General features: G+C 39.1%; 1 protein-coding gene across 2 annotated transcripts in view; it reads right to left on the bottom strand.

Annotated features, from left to right (window-relative positions):
* Nucleotides 1-22,353, bottom strand: part of CEP192 (centrosomal protein 192) — a 214,678-nt gene that overhangs the window by 45,849 nt on the left and 146,476 nt on the right. For both annotated transcript variants that reach the window (XM_064294755.1, XM_064294756.1), the window contains 5 exons: nucleotides 16,254-16,404; nucleotides 12,743-12,921; nucleotides 12,002-12,125; nucleotides 9,521-9,623; nucleotides 8,870-9,080 (listed from right to left, as the gene is read on the bottom strand). In XM_064294755.1, the coding sequence (XP_064150825.1) occupies nucleotides 8,870-9,080; nucleotides 9,521-9,623; nucleotides 12,002-12,125; nucleotides 12,743-12,921; nucleotides 16,254-16,404 (768 nt within the window). The remainder of the gene's footprint in view (nucleotides 1-8,869; nucleotides 9,081-9,520; nucleotides 9,624-12,001; nucleotides 12,126-12,742; nucleotides 12,922-16,253; nucleotides 16,405-22,353) is intronic.

The raw sequence follows: 22,353 nt of genomic DNA, 5'->3' as shown, positions 1-22,353 counted from the left end.
AATGGTATGATTGCGACTAGAGGAATCCCAGAGACAATGCTCCCCAGGCCTTCTGATGGCACAGGACAGGAACCATCCCCGAAGACAAATCATCAGGCATGAAAAGGACTGGTCAGCCGGGGGGAGAGAGATGCTGATGAAGAGTGAGCTAATTAAATCAGGTGGACACTGGAGAGTGTGCTGGCAACTCTTGACTGGAGGGGGGATGGGAAGATAGAGAAAGAGGGAAGATGGCAAAATTGGCACGAAACGAGAGACTGAAAGGGCTGACTCAATGGGGGGGAGCAAGTGGGAGAAGGGAGTAAGATGTATGTAAACTTACATGTGACAGACTGATTGGAATGGTAAATGTTCCCTTGAAGCTTAATAAAAATTAATTAAAAAAAAAAAAAAAGAAGCAGCAAGGAGTTGCCGAACATGACTCACAGGAAGTGGTGCCACTCAGGAATGATCCCCTGGTGCAACTGCGGCAGGGCTGGCAGTAGTGTTCAGTACGCACTTCCCTCAGGGAGAGAGACCAAGCCACACAGAGTCTACCCATGCCTCTAAAAACACTGAAGAACAGCACTCTCAACAAAAAATAAGTGCTTGCGTCTAATTTGCCGCACGGATAAAATAGCACCCCCTGCGAAAGAATTCTCTCCCATTTATCTGATCCCTCCCTTCTCTGCCCTAGCCCCCAAGCCAACTTCAGTGGCTGTCGATGTCCCTGGGACAGAGATAGGTCCTGCTGCATGGCCTGAGCCATTCTCCCGGCACTGGAGAAGGAACAAATTCACAAATGGGGGAAAAAATAATCTGCCGGCTCCCCTACACTAAGAATTCAGGACACAAGTGGCACCTGTCCAGGTACAAGCAGTCCAAGGACTCTGAATGCCTTTCACCCGTGCATGGACCTCTGTGGGCCCATTTCAGAAGCTGGGCCCTTGTTGGCATGGTGCAAGGGTATATGCGCCTGAGGTCTGACTAAGTGTTTCAGCTGTGCAGTGGGGAGATGGGTTTTTGACATATGACACCTTTCTGTCTATTAAATAGGGTCCTCACCTACCCACATCAGGGGCCTGAGGACTGGTGGCTCCACCCACGCCACCTAGCCACCCACAACTGGAGTCCAAGGATAAGTGGTGCCTCAGGGGATTTGCAAAAACCAAAACAAAACTACAAAAAATACTAAAGGCAGTCCTCTCGTTAGAAAAACAGTAACATGAGATGATAACCCAAGATGAGAACACAGGACAGAGCAACCAGATATCAACCCAGATAGGGAAATCACAAATATAAATCAAGATTAAAAAAACACTCAAAACAGGGGAACAGAGATGTCATTATGCAAACGATGACAACATCAAACAAATAAGGGACTAAAAAAAGTCATCACAGATCTTTTATATTGACAGGAAGTCAAGGTGATATAAAGAAATAAAAGTTGGGTTTCAACTTAGAGAAATGGGGGTAAATATTAAGGTAACCACAAAGGAGACGAACCAACACATCAAAATAAAAAACAAGAAAAATATAAGGACTCAGCAAAAACAAAATCAACGAAAAGGAGGAAAACACAATATATAAAAACTCTTCAGCACACAAAATTAAGTGGAAAAAAAAACTGTCAACAACACACAAAAAAAGACATCAAAATGACAGCACTAAACTCCTACCTATCCATAATTACGTTGAATGCAAATAGACTAAATACACCAATAAAGGGACAGAGCATGGCAGGATGAAGAAAAAACATGATCCATCTATATGCTATCTACGAAATACCTTAGACTTAAATACACAAACTAAAAATCAAAGGATAAAAACAAAATATATCAAGCAAACGACAATCAAAAAGAGCAGGAGTGGCAATATTAATTTCTGACAAAAGAGACTTTAAAATTAAATCCACCATGAAGAATAAGGAAGGACACTATATAATGATTCAACAGACAAAATATAAGGAGGATATAAACATATCAAATATTTATGCACCAAACGACAGGCCTACAAGATACAAAAAAGAAACTTTAACAGCACTGAAAAGAGAAATAGACAGCTCCACAATAATACTAGGAGACTTCAACACACCACTTTCATGAAGGACAGGACATTCAGAAAGAAGCTCAATAAAGAAACGGAAGATCTAAATGCCACAATCAATCAACGTGACCCCATAGACATATACAGAACACTCCACCCAACAGCAGCCAAGTATACTTTCTTTTCCAATGCTCAAGGAACACTCTCTAGAATAGACCACATATTAGGTCATAAGCAAGCCTTAACAGAATCCAAAACATCAAAATATTACAAAGCATCTTCTCTCACCATAAAGCCATAGTAGAAATCAATAACAGAAAAAGCAGGGAAAAGAAATCAAACACTTGGAAACTGAACAATACCCTGCTCAAAAACAACTGGGTTATGGAAGACATTAAGGATGGAATAAAGAAATTCATAGATACCAATGAGAATGAAAATAATTCCTGTCAGAACCTTTGGGACACAGCAAAAGCAGTGCTCCGAGGTCAATTTATATCAATAAATGCACACATCCAAAAAGAAGAAAGGGCCAAATTCAAAGAATTATCCCTACAACTTGAACACATAGAAAGAGCACCAAAAGAAACCTTCAGGCGCCAAAAGAATGCAAATAATAAAAATTAGAGCAGAATTAAATGAAATAGATAACAGAAAACCAACTGAAAAAGTTAACAAGACCAAAAGTTAGTTCTTCAAAAAGATTAATAAAATCAACAAACCACTGGGAAAACTGACAAAAGAAAAACACGAGAGGAAGCAAATAATCCACATAAGAAATGACGTGGGCAATATCACAACAGACCCAACTGAAATTAAAAGAATCATATCAGATTACTATGAAAAACAGTACTCTAACAAATTTGAAAACCTAGAAGAAATGGAGAAATTTCTAGAAACACATTATATACCTAAACTAACACAAATAGAGGAAGAACAACTAAATAAACTCATAACAAAAGAAGAGATTTAAAAAGTAATTAAAAAACTCCCAACAAAGAAAAGCCCTGGTCCTGACAGTTGCACTGGAGAATTCTACCAAACTTTCAGAGAAGAGTTAACCCCACTACTACTAAAGGTATTTCAGAGCATGGAGAAGGATGGAATACTCTCAGACATTCTATGAAGCCAGCATATCCCTGATACCAAAACCAGTAAAGACAGCACAAAAAAATAAAATTACAGACCTATAGCCCTCATGAACTTAGACGCAAAAATCTTCAACAAAATTCTAGCCAGTAAAATTCAACAACATATCAAAAACATAACTAACCATAACCAAGTGGAATTCATACCAGGTATGCAGGGATGGTTCAACACTAGAAAACCAATATAGGTAATGTATCATATAAATGAAACAAAAAACAAGAACCACATGATCTTATCAAGTGATGCACAAAAGGCATCTGACAAGTCCAACACCCATTAATGATAAAAACTCTCAGTAAAGTAGGAATAGAAGGAAAATTCCTCAACATAATAAAGGGCATTTATACAAAATCAACAGCCAACATCATCCTAAATGGAGAGTCTGAAAGAATTCCCCTTGAGAATGGGAACCAGACAATGATGCCCTTTATCACCACTCTTATTCAACATTGTGCTGGAGGTCCTAGCCAGAGCAATTAGGCTAGACAAAGAAATAAAGGGTATCGAAATTGGTAAAGAAGAAGTAGAAGTACCTCTGTTTGCAGATGACGTGATCTTATACACTGAAAGCCCTGAAGAATCCTCAAGAAAACTACTGAAACTAATAGAAGAGTTCAACAGAGAATCAGGATACAAGCTGAACATACAAAAATCTGTTGGATTCCTCTACACCAATAAAGAAAATGTCAAAGAGGAAATCACCAAATCAATACCATTTACAGTAGCCCCCAAGAAGATAAAATACTTACAAATAAGTCTAACCAGAGACGTAAAAGACCTATACAAAGAAAACTACAAGACACTACTACACGAAACCAAAAGAGACCTACATAAGTGGAAAAACATACCTTGCTCATGGATAAGAAGGCTCAACATTGTAAAAATGTCTGTTCTACCAAAAACCATCTATAGATACAATGCAATCCCGATCCTAATTCCAATGACATTTTTTAATGAGATGGAAAAACAAATCACCAACTTCATGTGGAACTGAAAGAGGCCTCGGATAAGTAAAGCATTACTGCAAAGGAAGAACAAAGTGGGAGACCTCACTCTACCTGATTTTAGAACATATTATGTATACCACCACAGTAGTCAAAAGAGCCTGGTATTGGTACAACAGATACATAGACCAATGGAACAGAACTGAGAATCCAGACATAAATCCATCCACATATGAGCAGTCAATATTTGACAAAAGCCCCAAATCAGTTAAATGGGGAAAAGACAGTTTTTTTAAGCAATGGTGCTGGCATAACTGGATATCCATCTGCAAAAAAAACGAAACAAGACCCATACTTACACAATGTACAAAAACTAACTCAAAACAGATCAAAGACCTAAATATAAAACCTAAAACGATAAAGACCATGGAAGAAAAAATAGGGACAACGCTAGGAGCCCTTATGCATGGCATAAACACTATATAAAACATTACTAACAATGCACAAACACTAGAAGGGAAACTAGATAACTGGGAGCTCCTAAAAATCAACCACTTATGCTCATCCAAAGACTTCACCAAAAGAGTAAAAAGATTTCCTACAGAGTGGAAAAAAGTTCTTGGCTACAACAAATCCAGTCAGTGTCTTATCTCTAAAATCTACATGATATTGCAAAAAAATCAACACGAAGACATATAACCCAGGGCAAAGCATGTAACAGTCACTTTACCAACGAAGACATTCAGGTGGCTAACAGACACATGAGAAAATGCTCAGGATCATTAGGCATTAGAGAAATGCGAATCAAAACTACAATGAGATACCATGTCACTCCAGCAAGGTTGGTATTAATCCAAAAAACACAAAATAATAAATACCGGAGAGGTTGTGGAAAGACTGGAACATTTATACACTGCTGGTGAGAATGTAAAATGGTACAACCACTTGAAAATCGATTTGACACTTCCTTAAAGAGCTAGAAATAGAACTACCATACAATCCAGCAATCCCACTCTGTGGAATATATCCTAGAGAAATAAGAGCCTTTACATGAACAGATATATGTACACCCATGTTCACTGCAGCACTGTTTACAATAGCAAAAAGATGGAAGCAACCAAGATGTCCATAAATGGATGAATGGATAAATATGGTATGTTCATACAGTGGAATACTATGCAATGATACAGAACAATGACGAATCCATGAAACATCTCATAACATGGAGGAATCTGGAAGCCATTATGCTTAAGGAAATTAGTCAGTCACGAAAGGACGAATCTTGTATGAGACCAGTATCACGAGAACTCAAGAAAAAGTTTAAACAGAGAAGAAAATATTCTTTGATGGTTATGGGGGCAGGGGAAGAGTGTATTCACTAATTAGACAGTAGACAAGAACTATTTTAGGTGAAGGGAAAGACAACACACAATACAGGCGAGGTCAGCACAACTGGACTCAACCAAAAGCTAAGAAGTTTCCTGAATACAACCAAATGCTTAGAAGGCCAGAGTAACAGTGACAGGGGTCTGAGGACCATGGTTTCAGGGGACATCTAGGTCAACTAGCATAATAAAATGTATTCAGAAAATGTTCGGCATCCCACTCTGGCGAGTGGCGTCTGGGGTCTTAAACATTAGCAAGCGACCATCAAATATGCATCAATTACTTCCAACCTACTCAGAGCAAAGGAGAATGAAGAACACCAAAGACCTAAGGTAAATATGAACCCAGGAGACAAAAAGGGACACATAAACCAGAGACTACATCAGCCTGAGATCAGAACTAGATGGTGCCCGACTACCATGATGACTGCCCTGACAGGGAACAGAACAGAAAATCCCCGATGCAGCAAGAGAACAGAGGGATGCAGACCTCAAATTCTCATAAAAAGACTAGACTTAATGGTCTGACTGAGACCGGAGGGACCCCAGAGGTCATGGTCCCCAAACCCTCTGTTAGCCCAAGGCTGGAACCATTCCTGAAGCCAACTCTTCAAACAGGGATTGGACTGGAGTATAACACAGAAAATGACTCTTGGCTCAAGTAGACACAGGAGACCACACGGGCAGCTCCTGTCTGGAGGCCAGATGAGAAGGCAGAGGGGGATGGGAGCTGCTTGAGTGGTCACAGGGAATACAGGGTGGAGAGGAGGAGTGTGCCGCCTCATTAGGGGGAGAGCAGCTAGGAGTATATAGCAACGTGTGTATAAGTTTTTATATGAGAGACTGACTTGATTTGTAAATTTTCACTTAAAACACAATTTAAAACACTCTAGGTAGTTGATGTAATCAAATGAGCAGATAGTGGTACACCACTTGTGTAAATGGGTAAGACTGGAGGAGAAGCAGATTTTGTAGGTTAAGCCAAGAGTTCTGTTTTGAGCATGTTAAGTTTGAACTGACTGTGAGACATCCAAATGCAGAGGTCATTTAGGTGCCTGGAGAGATATATATCAGTGCTTAGGGCTGGGTCAGAGCTATGGACAGTAATTAAAGTCCTGGGACTATACAAGGCTACCCAGAGAAGATGCACTGAGAAAAGGAAGGGGGAAACAGGTAGGTCCAAAACCTGGAACATGTCAAATTTTAGAACATGGGAAAAAGAGGAATCAGCAAAGGAACATGAGAAGGAGCAAACGGTTGGGAAAAAACCGGAGAGTTGGTACCACATGAGCTAAGGAGGAAAGAGTGTTCTACAGTGTCAACAGTTCAAATACACGGCCAGATAAAAGGGTCCCTGGACTTGGCAGGTTTCCACAGCATTATCGGGATGGCAGCCATGCCACCTGCCACCAGAAGTGAAAGCAGTGAGCAGAAGTCTATCCTACGAAGGATCGTAGAGAACAGGGGCAGCAGCAAGATGTGGGGTGAGAGGAAGCCTTCCCTTAAATGGCGACAGTGGAGCTTCTGTGTGTGGTGACAGGACTGCAGCAACAATGAGGGAGGGACTGATGACAAACAGGACCGCAGCAGGAGGAAGTCTTTGAGAGAGCAAGAAGAGAATGGGCCTATATTCCAAGTTGAAAAGGTAGTCTGTGACGGGAACGAAATTGCTTCATTATTTGCAATGATGTGTGAGGCAACATCAAGAGGTGGAAAGGGTAGGGTGCAGGGTTAGGGAGAGGGAGCTTTGAGAAGAAAGACAGTATTAAATGTGTTAGAAAGGGGCAAAAGAACACACTAAGGAGGTCTGTGGAAAGGCCTAGCATAGGGGGCATCTGAGACGTGTAACTGTGAATCAGCAGCATGTATGGTTTGCTCCTGCAATGTTCTGTTGCTACAGTAGAGACAATGGAGTAGAGAGATATTTGGGTTTAACCAGTGTTGGGGTCTGTGAGGCAGAAATGGAGAAGGAGAGGGGCACAAGCAATTAATGGTGTTTGTGAGGCACTGATTATAACAACAAACCACAGAATTCAAGCAGGGTTATGAGAGAAGTAGGATATGATTGGGGTGGAAAACGGGGTGACAGAGCGGAGCTGGCTAGCGGAGTGCGGTGGGGTAATGGAGTGGAGTGGAGCGGGGTGATGGAGTGGGGCAGGGTGGTGAAGCAGGGTGGGCTGATGGAGTGAAGGAGGTAGTGGCGTGGGGTGACAAAGAGGCGTGGGATGTGGAGAGTGAAAATGTAGCAGAGTAAATGGCTGGAGGGTGAATGAGGTCAGAGAAATGCTGTGATTCCTACAGTAAGTGAGCTAGAAAGATGTACGGGTGAGGTAATAGAAGTGTCAGGTTTCAGACTAAGATGGAGAGTATGGTGCAGATGTTGGTGTTGACAAGGTCCAGGATATAACCATGAAAGGAGAAACCTGGGCGGAGTGGAAGACAAAAATCAATGACAGTGTCAAGGAGCCAGAGGTCCCAAATCCTTTCTAGTAGGCAGCCCCTATGTACAATTCACGTCATTTACACTGAGCCAGCAATCAAAAGAATAAAAGAAACAATCATCTTAAGAGTCGTTTAAGGATATTAGCTAAGACTTACTGAGTGCTTATTAGATGACAAACATACATGCTTTCCATACATAATCCCATCTAATCTTCAAAGCGCTATGTAGTGGGTTAATTACAATGGCCATTTACAAACGGGAAAAGTGAGCAAGTCTTTTTAACCTCCCTCTGGCACCTCTATCAGTAAGTGACAGAGCAGGGACTGACTCGCTTTCCTCTCTTCTCCACTGCTAACTTGTTAGCAATTCTGGTCAAAGATCTGGTGAGAGTCAGGGGCGGGGGGGAGAGGAGGGGAGGGGACGGGGACAGTTCTTACCCTCAGAGTTACCGAATGCCTATTTTTGACATTTTAAGACTTCACACTCCTCCAAAACCAACTCATCATTTCCATTACGGCCAATGACTACCTGGTTTTCTCCTGAAGCAGGGTAAATTTGTACTGGTCAGTAATTTAGGGCTAACTAAGAATACAGCATTAGATTTAATTTATCGGTTATTGTTGTTAGGCGTCAATAAGTCAATTTTCGACTTAATGTCAACCCCATGGGACAGAGCAGAGCTGCACTGCAGTGTTTTCTATGCTGTGATTTTTACAGGAGCAGACTGCCAGGGCCTTCTCCTGCAGGGCCACTGCCAGGGCCTTCTCCTGCAGGGCCACTGCCAGGGCCTTCTCCTGCAGAGCCACTGGATGAGTTCAAACCGCCAACCTTTTGGTTAGCTGCTGAGCATTTAACCATTGAGCCACCAGGGCTCCTTAATTTATCAGCAGACATTTGAATTACACAGTTTTGTGATAAAATACCTGAAGTTTCACCAGGTTCTGTTGGAGGAAGAGTAACAGTCTTGTTTCTTATTTCCACTTTTGTGGAAGGTGGCTGAGTCACTGGTTTCACCAAGTGACTGCCAGAAAGCTCAGACCCTGGAGAAAGGATTCCAAAGGCACCAGAGGCCCAACGAGTGAAAGGATGCTCTTCTTGGGTCAAGTCTTCTTGAATTTGAACTTTCACGATTTTCTGAAATGAGCCAAATAAAGGGGTAAGATACAAATGTAGCTATCATTTTAAAAGAAACAGTTCATATTTTTTAAATCATGGTAGGGAAAAGTAAAATGCCAAACAAATAAAACACTAATGATTTTAGAAATCAAAGCTTATTCAGTTCTAAAACAAAATAACTCTTTGACTCTACCCTCTTGCCTACCACCTCCATTCTTTTTTTAATGAGCAATGCCTTCTAGGCCCCACCCCACCTCCAACCAGGAGAATCATTCAGATCATGAAAGGAATAACTCCATACCAAGTGCTATATATTTAAGCAAATCTCGTTGGGCTGAAAAAACAACAGATGTACTATACCTTCATTTGACTTCTGAAATGTAGGTCCTAATAAGAAACAAAACACTTAAGGGTGCAAAATAGGAGCAATGTTGCTCAAAAAATTTTTTTTACAGTACCTTCTGTCCATTGTCACAGTGTACATAGATCAAACCACTCCATGGGACTGAATGCTTTGTGGATAAGGACGAATTAGGACTCACAAGAACTTGTAGTTTACTCCTTAAAAAAAGAATTTCATAATAAAAACCAGGAATATCCTGTGCTTTGGCAGCAATAACGACAAGAATCATAAACACTGTCCTGTCAGTGACCATTCCCTTATCACCTGGAAAGGGCAGACAGCAGTCTCTGGCTTCCCCCCACAACCTCCTCATGCTTTCGGTCTTGCCTGAATGCCCAAAGTTGAATGCCATGAACCCATGAATCTAGGGGCAAAACTCATGTGAAAACAAACGATGCCACAGAAATAGCATTTTGAAAGCAATCCAAAATAAAAATTTCTGAGATGAAAGACCAATACTACAAAGCTCCTAGCCACCTGACCATAACAAATGGTATGGTCCAGATGAAAAAAGAATGAAGAAAAATAATCTGTTTCTTGATTAAAACAACAACAAAAACAAACCAGTTGCAGTTGAGTTGATTTTGACTCTTGGAGATCCCATGTGTGTCAGAGTAGAACTATGCTACGTAGAGTTTTCAATGGCTAATTTTTCAGAAGTAGATTGCCAGACCTTTCTTCTGAGGTGTCTCTGGGACTCAAACTACCAACCTTTGGTTAGTATTTGAGTGCTTAATGGTTACCATGCCTGAGGGACCCATGTTTCTTGATCACCCAATTGCTAGTATTTTCTATGCCCATGGCTCTCTCTTTAAGAGCCACAGGATAACAAAGAAGAGTTTCAAATGTGGGTGATATGATCAGATTTGTGATTTAAAAATTATAACCAGTTACAAAAAATATTTTGGTATAAACCAAAAATAAAACCAAACCCACTACCATCGAGTTGATTCCGACTCATAGCGGCCCTAATGGACAGAGCAGAACTGCCCCATAGAGTTTCCAAGGAGCGCCTGGTGGATTTGAACTGCTGACCTTTTGGTTAGTAGTCGTAGCACTTAACCACTACAGCACCAGGGTTCTCATATTTTGGTATGCATGTAAAAAAAATAAAAAAGCATTTATAACCAGGGTTTCAAACAGATACTTGTACACCATGTTCACTGCAGCATTATTCCCTGTGGCCAAAAAGTGGAAACAACCCAAGTGTCCACCAATAGATGAATGGATAAACAAAATGTGGTATTATCCATACAATGGAATATTTTTCAGCCATAAAGAGAAATGAAGTTCTGATACATGCTACGACATGGATAAACCTAGAAACATTATGCTGAGTAAAATAAGTCAGACACAAAAGGATAAATATTGTATAATCCCACTTACAAGAAGTATCTAGAATAGACAAATGCATAGAGATAAAGTTTAAAAGTAGTTACCAGGGGCTGCGGGGAGAGAAAATGAAGAGTTACTGCTGGAGAGGTACTGAGCTTTTGTTGGCGGTGGTATAAAACTTTTGGAAACGGACAGTGGTAATGGTAGCACCATATAGTGAATGTAATAAATGTCCATAAACGTACAGCTAAGTATGTGGGGCTATGAAAAAACTTATTTGTGGAAGCCCTGCCCTGCCATTTCTCTACCTTTTCAACCATCTGTTGAAAGGGTATGCTACACATAATATTTAATTGATTGCTTCTATCCCAGAATGTTTCTCGACTGTCCAAGGCACTGCCTCACCTCACAGTCACAATCAATTTAACCCTCCTAAAATGCACACTCATTATTTATTTTTTGCAAAAGTAAACAAACTTCATGTTGCTGTTCTGCAAAGCTGCAAATCCTAAACATGGAGCACCTTTCGGATGTGAATGGTCTGTGCCGACCAGACGTAGTCCCTGAACTGCTTGAGTTCCACCTTCCCCTTACATCAGCAATTAAGCTGCGTACAGAGGGCAACTGCTTACAAATGTTATGACCTCAAGAAAGTTCCCTTCTGTTTTTGTGGTCTACGTAGAAAACGGTCAGTTAGGTTATGGCTCAGACATACTAAAGTCAGGAAGTTTTGTCTGAAAATGTCCTTCAGACAAAAGCAGCAGAGTAAGTGATTCAGCATAAGAATGGTAACAAATGGCAAAACCGTCTGGATTTGGGATACCACCCATTATGTGATTATCACATGCCCCAGTTTTATTCCCTGCTTTGTTACTTTGTGGGCAGTGAAACACTTCAGAAATCACTGTGATTTCTGCCCTCCAGGGGATGTGCCCCACCTGGAGCTGTCTGTAACTTGAACTTGACACTAAGCTCAGGGACACTCTTCACCCATTCAGATTGTGCACGTGGCCTCTCCTCTACAAAATGGCAGCAGTCTTGAACTCACCGCTGTCCCTCAGGAGAAAACATGATGCTTTGTAGAGTTAGCACAGTGCCACTATTTACTGAATAAATTTAAATGCCATATCATTTGACCCTTAAAAGGTCACCATGATAGCATATGAATAACACATAGAGGCGAACAGAATGTCATACTTACTCTGGTTCAATAACTCCATGTTGGGGTGTCACTGTAAGGCAATGCGCTGGCCAATACAGTTCAAATTTCAGTAACCTAACAGAATTATTTAAAATCTGGAAACGTCTAGTTTTTGCCATGTCACCTATTGTATCAGATAAATAAAACATTACTTATATTTAGTATCACTGAAAAAGACAAATGCTAATAAATAATAAAAATAAATCCTAAATAAATATACTAGTGGACTAATTTTACCTTCTCAATTGTTCAATTACAGAAATTTCAAATTCTTGGTAAAATAAGTCCATTTGTTTACTCTCTTGGAAGCTATACAGATACTGGCAATACTGAACAAACTCAGAGAAGAAAGGAAATCCGAAAACTGTTACCACATAGTCTTATCTTTGGCCCATACACACACACCTGTTCCTGCTCTAAACCAGCTATACCAATGTTAAGGCCAAGTGTTAAAAGGGTTCTTTAGGGATGTGGTGGGGAGGAAGGGCTCATGGATGGGGCTTTGCCATACTGAAGACTTAGGAGCTTAAATTGAGGTATACGGCCTTAAGCCAAGGAAGATACTACAGTATGAAATCTGAGTTAGGTTTCCAGTAAGAGAGGAGGACTCAGGCAAAGCAAAACCACCAGTCAAGTTTGCCTAAAGCCCATGTGTACATCCAGATGTGTCAAGGGTACAGAGGAAGCGCAAGCCTGGGTTCTAGGGTGCATTCCTGACGTGCTGTTATTTGATATACTCACACGGAGAAGGAGCTATCAAAATCAAGTGTTCAGGCTGAACAGCCCATACTTCTTCAGAGGCTAATTTATCTTGAGGGGGGTGAACAGCTTGGGAAAGAAGTGGAGAACCTTGAGGACCTTTAACCGGTAAAACGTCCAAAGAAACATTGCCACTATGTTTTCCAGAAGTTCCAGATTCACTAGAAAATTATTTAATAATTAAAAATAGAGAGAGAAGAAATTAAAAATGACAAAAAGCCAAATTGTATCACATTTTTATACTAATTCTTCATAAATCTGGAAATACGACAAAACTAAAAATGTATATGCCTTGTACTTTCCAGCGAACAAAAATACTTCACATCGTGCACACTTAAATATATTAAAAATACAGTGCAATATACAGCAAATGTTATAGTAGACTTTAATTAGAATAGTAAACGGTTTAATTTAGTTTCTGCCTTGACTTCGGCACACTAACAGAAGTTCCTGAAAAGATTTACTAGACAATTACCCAGTATTATGAATTTAAGAAAAACAACAAAACTTCTCACCCGGTTTTCCTGCTGTACCTGTAGCCGCACAGTGATAACTGGTCTCACAGTGCTGACACCGCAAGACTTTGAAAACAGAAGTGTCTTCTGACCAAAATGCTACGGTAGGAAATACTAATAATACCGTTCAGGAAGATTTTTATTAAGTATTTTCTAATTGAATTCTGAACACGAATTGTGCACTGCCTAAATTCTCCTATCACACAGAAGTGAAAGTACATCTTTATTTCAAACTGACCCTCAGTAAAGAGAAAGAAATCCCTGTATATTTATATTATATTGCCCTCTTTCACCCTCCTTTTCAAATCACACCTCCACTGCCCCAGAGAAATCATGGAGGCACCAGCCAAAACTCATACTATTTTTTTTTTAAGTTGATTCTTGGTTATTTTTAACATTCTAAGAGCCAGGTCCTCATAACTGAAGTGATTTTCAAGATAATTTTTAGTACACGTAACTACTATCTTTAATTCTTTCTCTGACCGAATGTCTTTGAAAGAGATCAACACTAAAAGTAGAAGAAAAAGAAAGCAGGCTGGCACCAGGTGGCAGGCAGGCGGCGGATGGGTGGAGGAGCCAGCAGTGAACTCTCAGTTGGGGGCACGGCGACTTGCAGGGAACTCTTAGGAACTCATTGGCCCATTGTGGGAAGATTGATTATATACAGGGAGACTGAGAAAATATGTAAAAAATGAGGAAAATGGGGCCAGGAGTCCCAGTACTGGAAAAAAGGTACAATTACAGAAAGGCAGAAAGGAATATACCTTATGCTTAAAGATTAGAATTGTAAGTATCAGTTGAAATGCATAGTTTTAAATATATTTATAAGCCAAAAAACCAAACCCAGTGCCGTTGAGTCGATTCCGACTCATAACGACCCTATAGGACAGGGTAGAGTTTCCAAGGAGCACCTGGTGGATTCGAACTGCCGACCCTTTGGTTAGCAGCTATAGCACTTAACCACTGCGCCACCAGGGCTTCCAAATATATTTATAGGCAGACATAAATATAGACGCATGTGGATACGTATATGAATTCATATACTTCCTAGTTCTGTCCACTGACAGAGCCTAAAAGCAATGACATTTCAATGGCAATGAGCAAACTCATGCCCAGATGCTGATGTCTAATACCCTTCTCTACTAGAAGGACCTCAGGCTTCTAAGAGAAGTGGCTATTCTAGGACTGGGGCAGGTAAAGTGTAAGATGAGCCATCGAATATGGAAGTGCTCCAGGAATGATGTGGAACCAAGCAAAGAGATCAAGGAGTCAGGTGAAGGGACCAAAATGACAGCAAAGGATTATAAAGTACTGAATCCATGAGTCCATGCGGCAAACAAGAGGGAACGTAAACCTAATCCTTATAGTGGAAAGCCAACCAATAAATGCAGAGAAACAGATGGGATTAGAAAATCACCACTGCTAACCATGACAATAAAAAATGATTCAGACAAGATAATTAATGGATGCCAAAAGGTTTGTGAAGAACAAGTTATTTCATCACCTCTAAGTTTTTTAAGTATCTTCCTACAAACTATTTACTAATCAACATTACAGCAGAGAGACCTGCCAGAGCAGACATCATCTTAACTAAGTGATAAAAATATTACTAGTAACAGAACAAACCAACATCATACGCCACCTGAGCAGACGAACTGAGAAAACAAACAGCATCATTTCTGTGGTGTTCTGCTAATGGCACTGGTTACTGGGTTCTGCTAATGATGTGAAACTGAAATTGAAGACTATTTTATAAATTCACTGGCCTGACTCTTCAAAAACATCAAGATCATTGGTAAGAAAAGGACAGTAGCTGGCCTTCAACCTATATTCTCCTTTAAACAGGTAATGCCCAGGAAAAAAATGAAAGATGACTTGGTTAAATCCCCCTGTAATCCTGCTAACAACAGATTTCCCAGCTAACACACTGTTGTCCTTACAGAGTACTTTTAATAGGGTGGATCTGGTCTGTCTAGAATTGTTTACGGTAAAGAAACATAAAATTTATAAATTTATATGGCATAGTTCTTCAGAAAATATCACATAAGCTATGTAATTATCAAAGCACAAACCGGAGAGCTTCCATGATTGAAATAGCTCCCCCATTTGTGTAAGCAAAGTCTTTCATGCATGTGTTAATCCGAGCCAGACAGCCACTATTAACGCTGCAAAAAATCTTGGGGTGTCCCAATCTTCTCCCTACTTCACCTGAAATCATTACTAAAGCTTAATTCTGGATACAACCTTTCAGTACGTACATCCGATTTGACCATCTGACGCTCTGTGTTATTTCAGTCATGAAAGATAAGGAAAGATTGAGGAAATTTTCTACACTGAAAAAGAGCAAAGAAACAGGCTAACTAAATGCAACACATGATCTTAGATTAGACTGTGGACCAGAATGGAAGCGGGAAAGAGGAAGTCTTCTGTTTACTTGCTGGACAAGTATAATGGACATTATTCAGCCAATTGGTGAGATGTGAATGGAATCTGTGGACTAGATGGTAGGACTGTTATCAATATTTCCGTTCTAATTTTGATCGTCTTATGAGTTGAACTCGACAGCCATAGGTTACCACAGCTATGCAGGAGAGCACTTGTAATTTTAGGAAATGTACATTTTCTAATTTAGGGATATTTAAGGCTAATGGGTCATCATGACTACAAATTACTCTTAAATGGTTCAGTACACAGTTATAAGATACATAAAGAATAATAGGTAAATGTGGTAAAACACTAACAATTGGCGAATTTGAATGCAGAATATGAGAGCTTTTTGTACTATTTTTCAACTTTTCTGTAAGTCTGAATTTGAACATAAATACATTAAAATGTGTAGGTGAAATAGGCATTTTCAGACCAAAAGAGAGAGAAAGAGGGAAAGAAAGAATGAAAAAGAAAGGAACAGGGAAAGATCATCTCTATCATAAATGAATTAATCTTGAAATCTGTTAAAAGGCTTTTTATTTTCTTTTTACCTTTTAGATTCCAAGTTAGCTTGGGAAGAAGGCTGACGAAACTCTCTGCTAGAAACGGAATCTCTGAATTCTCCAATCACTGAAAGTATAATTTTACGCATGTTTCCATAAAAGAGTTGAATATCATTAGGTTGTTGGGGAAGATCGTATTCTATGACAGAAAATAATGTTGTGAAATACATAAATCTTTACATAATCTTTACAAAATACATAAATCTTTACATCACACAATAAAAATAACACAATATTACATATTTACATTTGCAGAATATTATTTTCTTAGGTTGGGGGTAGGTGATACTTTGATTATTAATACCACTGACTGACACGAAATTATAGGCCGTTGAGCATCAGTGGTCAGCAGCTGAGCCTCTGGCTCCGAGCTACAGCCTTCCTATTCATTAGCTCTGTGACCTCTGGCAAGTTACTTAACCTTTCTAAGTTTTAGTTTCCTCAACTATAGTATGGATTAAGAATATTTCCTTTCTCAGAGGTTGTTGTGAGTATTAAAGATACATATGGCAGAAAACATTTATACAAAGGTTAGTGTGGGCCAGTCACTGTTTTAATCACTTTATATATACACTTGGTTAATCTTCGCAACAGCCCTTTCAGCTTGGTATTATCATCTCCACTTCAAAGATGAGGAATCTGAAGTACAAAGAGGTTACTTGTTGAAGGGTAAACAATTTACAAATGGCAGCCTTAGACATTAAACAAATCTAGAAGCTAGGAACTATTAAATATAGCAAAATATATCTAGGTTAATAAAATAATGCTCCGTTGAACATCTTTAGATTTGTTCATCTGAATTGGTTATACGTAAGAAATGATACAGAACATACTTGTATATAAAAATTAAATATTCTTTAAGAATTATTTTTAAAAACAGAAATTTCAAAAGAACATGGCAAATTGAAATTACAGTGTTAAACAAGCATCTGATAACACAAGCTAGAATCTATGAAAATAGTTGCGGCAATGATATGTTTTGCAAAAGCAAGATCATCATCTTAACAAATAATTTTAAGAGTAATAAACTTAAAAAAAAAAAAAAAAAACTGTTACCATTGAGTCAATTCTAACTCTTAGCGACCTACAGGACAGAGGAGAACTGCCCCAGTGGGTCTCCAAGGGGAAGCTGGGGGATGCCGACCTTTTGGCTAGCAGCCGAGCTTTTAATCACTGAGGCACCAGGGCTCCATGCTACTAAATATACACATGCTAAATTTTTTTTTCCTTGCAAAAAAGAGATCTTACTATGGAAACTTTGAAATTTTTTTTTTTAAATGAATTAAGAGCTTCCCATGTCATTTAATACAGATTCATAAAATTGTTTTAAGGGTCTCAAAATATCATCTCACACAATTAAACAATCCTGTATTAGAAATTTAGGTTACTTTAACTTTTTTCTATCATAAATAATACTGTGATGAAAATCTCTATACCTAAATTAAAAACTTTTTAAAAATTGTACTTTAAATGAGGGTTCACAGAGCAAACTAGTTTCTCATTAAACAATTAATACACATATTGTTTAATGACACTGACTGCCAACCCAATGCCATGTCGACATTCTCCCCTTCTCAATCCTGGGTTCCCATCACCAGCTTTCCTGGCCCTTCTTGCCTTACCCCTGGGCTGGTGCGCCCATTTCGCCTCCTTTTGTTTTATGAGCCTGTCTAATCTTTCACTGAAGGGTGAACCTCAGGAGTGACTTCATTACGGAGCTATAAGGGTGATGGAGGGCCATACTCTCAGGATTTCTTCATTCTCTGTCAAACCAGTAAGTCTGATCTTTTTTTTTTTTTTGAGTTAGAATTTTGTTCTACATTTTTCTCAAGCTCCGTCCAGGACCCTCTGTTGTGATCCCTGTCAGGGCAGTCGGTGGTGGTAGCCAGCCACCATCTAGTTGTGCTGGACTCAGTCTGGCAGAGTGTGTGGTAGCTGTGGTTCTTTAGTCTTTTCTGCTAATCTTTCCCTCGTGTCTTTGGTTTTCTTCATTCTCCCTTGCTCCAGAGGGGATGAGACCAGTCAAGCATCTTAGATGGCCACTCACAGGCTTTTAAGATCCCACAGGCTGCTCACCAAAGTAGAATGTAGAACATTTTCTTTTTAAACTGTGTTATGTCAAATGAGCTGGATGTTCCCTGAGACCATGGTTCCAACAGCCCTCAGCCCAGCAATTTAGTCCCTCAGGTAGTCTGGATGTGTCTACGGAGTTTCCATGACCTTGCCTTGGACAAGATGTGCTGGCTTCCCCAGTATCCTGTACTGTCTTACCCTTCACCAAATTTACCACTATCGATTGCCTATTTAGTGTTTTTCCCTCCCACTGCCCCTTCCCTCATAACCATTAAAGATTGTTTCTTTTTGTGTGTAAACTTTTTCATGAGTTTTCCAAGTAGTAGTCTCATACAACATTTTTCCTTTTGTGATTGACTTATTTCACTCAGCATATTAACATTCAACCATGTTGTGAGATGTTCTGCAGATTCATCGTTGTTCTTTATCATTCCTACTATTCCACTGTATGTACTGTAGTTCGCTTATCCATCCATCTGTTGATGGGTGCCTAGGTTGTTTCTATCTTTTTGCTACTATGAACAATACTGCAATGAATATGGGTGTGCATATGTGTATTTATGTGATGGCTCTTATTTCTCTAGGACATATTCATAGGAGTAGGACTGCTGGATCATATGGTATTTCTATTTCTAGCTTTTTAAGGAACCATCATATCATTTTCCAAAGGTTTTGCCATTCTGCATTCCCACTAGCAGCACGTAAGAGTTCCGATCTTCCTGAAGCCTCTCCAACATTTGTTATTTCCTGTTTTTTTGATTCCTGCCAGTAATGCTGGGGTGAGATGGTATCTCATCGTGGTTTTAAATTTGCATTTCTCTAACGGCTGGCAATCATAAGCATCTTGTCATGTGTCTGTTGGCTGCTTGAATATCTTCTTTGGTGAAGTGTCTGTTCATTTCCTTTGCACATTTTTTAACTGCATGATTTGTCTTTTTGTTATAGAGGTGTTAGATTTTCCTGTACATTTTAGAGATTAGGGCAACTCTGGTGGTGTAGTGGTAAAAAGCTACAGCCGCTAACCAAAACGTCAGCAGTTCAAAATCCACCAAGTGTTCCTTGGAAACCTTACGTGGCAGTTCTACTCTGTCCTATAGGGTCGCTGTGAGTCAGAATTGGCTAGACGGCAATGGGTTTGGTTTTTAGTCTTAGACCTTTGTCGGATTTGTAACAGCTTTTCCCAGTCTGTAGATTCTTTTTATTCTTTTGATGAAGTCTTTTGATAAGTGTTAATTTTTAAAAGATTACAGTTATCTAGCTTATCTTTTGGAGTTTGTGTGTTGTTAGTTATGGTTTGTATCCTGTTAATGCCATGTATTTGGGCCTGTAGTGTTGGTGCAATTCTTGTTTTACGATCTTTACAGTTTTTGGCTTTATATTTAGGTCTTCAATCATTTTAGTTTTTGTGTATGGTATGAAGTATAGGTCTTGTTTCATTTTTTTGCAGACAGATATCCAGATTTGCCAGCACCATTTGTTAAAAAGATTGTCTTTTCCCCATTTGATGAACTTTGGGATCTTGTCGAAAATCAGGTGACCATGGGTGGATGGATTTACATCTGGGTTTTCGACTCTGTTCCATTGGTCAATTTATCTGCCATTGTACCAGTACCAGGCTGTTTTGACGACCATAGCTGTACAGTAGGTTCTGAGGTGAGGCAGTGTGCGATTCCTCTTATTATTCTTCTTCAACAGTGCTTTACTTAAATGGGGGCTTCTTCCCTTTCCATATAAAGTTAATGATTAGGTTTTCCATCTCTTTAAAGAATATTATTGGCAAATGGATTGGGATTGCACTGCATTTGTAAATTACTTTCTGTAGAATTGTCATTTTCACAATTTTGACTCTACCTATCCATGAGCATAGTATTTTTTACATTTATGCAGATCTCTTTTGGTTCCTTGCAGTAGTGTTTTGTAGTTTTCTTTGTACAGGTCTTTTACATCCCTGGTTAGATTTATTCCTAAGTATTTGATCTTTTTAGGGGCTATTATAAATGGTATTGTTTTCCTGATTTCCTTTTCATCATTTTCTTTATTGGTATATAGGAATCCAACTGATTTTTGTATGTTTATCTTATATCCTGCTCCTCTGCTCAATCTTTCTTTTAGTTCCACTAGTTTTCTGGTGGAGTCTTTTGGGCTTTCTATGTATATATAGTATCATATCATCCGCAAATAGGGACAGCTTTACCTTTCTTTCTTTTTCTTGCTTTACTGCTCTAGCTAAGACTTCCAGCACAATGTTAAATAGACATGGTGATAAACAGCATCCTTGTCTTGTTCCTGTTCTGAAGGGGAATGTTTTCAGCCTCTCTCCATTAAGAATGATGTTGGCTGTTGGTTTTGTACAGATGCCTTTATTTTGTTGAGGAATTTCCCTTCTATACCTATTTTATTGAGTTTTTATCAGAAATGGGTGTTGGACTTTGTTGAATGCCTTTTCTGTGTTGACTAAATGATCGTGTGATTCTTTTATTTTAGTTATACAGTGGATTATGATGATTGATTTTCTAATGTTCAACCATCCTTACATACCTGGTATGAATCCCATTTGGTCGTAGTGTATTTCATGAAAGATACTGGTCTGTAATTTTCTTTTTTTGTGATGTCTTTGCCTGGCTTTAGTATCAGTGTTATGATGGCTTTACATAATGAATTCAGAAGTATCCCTGCCATTTCCCTGAAATATCCCTGAAGTATTCCTGAAATAGTTTGAGTAGTACTGGTGTAAGCTCATCTCTGAATGTTTGGTAGAATTTTCCAGGGAAGCCATCTGGGCCAGGCTTTTTTTTTTTTTGGGCGGGGTGGGGAGGAAGTTTTTTCCAACTACCTTTACAATCTATTCTCTTGTTACGGGTCTGTTTAGATTTTCAATTTCAGTTTGTGTTAGTCTGAGCTGGTAGCGTGCTTCTAGAAATTTGTCCATTTCCTCTCGATTTTCACATTTGAGTACAGTTTTTCATAGTACATTGTTATAACTCTTTTGTCAGTTGGGTCTGTTGTAATGTCCACCATTTCTTTTCTTATTTGGGTTATTTGCATCCTCTCCTTTTTTAATTTTTTCTTTTTATTAATTTGGCCAACGGTTTGTCTACTTTGTTGATCCTTTCAAAGAACCAACTTCTGATTTTGCTGATTCTTTCTATTGTTTTTCTATTCTCTATTTCATTTATTTCTGCTCTGATCTTTATTATTTCCTTTCTTTTGGTGCCTGTCTGTTTCTTTTGCTGTTCTTTCTAATTGTTCAAGCTGTGGAGCTAATGTTTTGATTTTAACCCTTTCTCTTTTTTGATATGTTTATCTATAGCTATAAATTGATCTCTAAGCACTGCTTTTGCTAGTGTCACAAAGGTTTTGGTATGGTGTGTTTTCACCAGTGGTTTTTAAACAGGGTGTTATTCAGTTTACATGTATTTGATTTTTTTTCCCTGCTCTTCCTGTTATTAATTTCTACTTTGATGGTATTGTGATTTGAGAAGACACTTTACATTATCACAATCTTTTGGATTTTGTTGAGGGTTGCTTTGTGGCCTGAGATGTAGTCTATGCTGGAGAATGTTCTGTGTGCATTGGAACCGAATGTGTACTTTGTGGCTGTTGGGTGCAGTGTTCTATGTCTATGAGGTTAAGTTGACTGACTGTGGCCTGTAGATCTTCTGTATCTTTACTGAGTTTATTTCTAGATGTTCTGTCCTTTACCGAGAGTGGTGTGCTGAAGTCTCCTACTATTTTAATGGAACTATCAATTTCTCTTTTCAGTGCAGTTAGAGTTTATGTATTTTGGAGCCCTACCATTGGGTGCATAGATATTTATTACAGTTATGTTTTCACGGTGGATTGGCCCCTTAAACATTATATAGTGCCTTCTTTGTCTTTTACAGTGGGTTTTGTTTTAAAGTCTTCTTTATCTGAGATTAATATTGCCACTCCTGCTCTTTTTTGGTAACTGTTTGCTCGATAAGATTTTTTCCATCTTTTGATTTTTAATAAATTCAAGTCTTTGTTTCTAAGG

This window comes from Loxodonta africana, chromosome 11 (assembly GCF_030014295.1).
Source record: "Loxodonta africana isolate mLoxAfr1 chromosome 11, mLoxAfr1.hap2, whole genome shotgun sequence".
Taxonomy (NCBI): Eukaryota; Metazoa; Chordata; class Mammalia; order Proboscidea; family Elephantidae; genus Loxodonta; species Loxodonta africana.
Note: the sequence above shows the minus strand (reverse complement) of the source record. Positions and strands in the feature narration are given on the sequence as shown.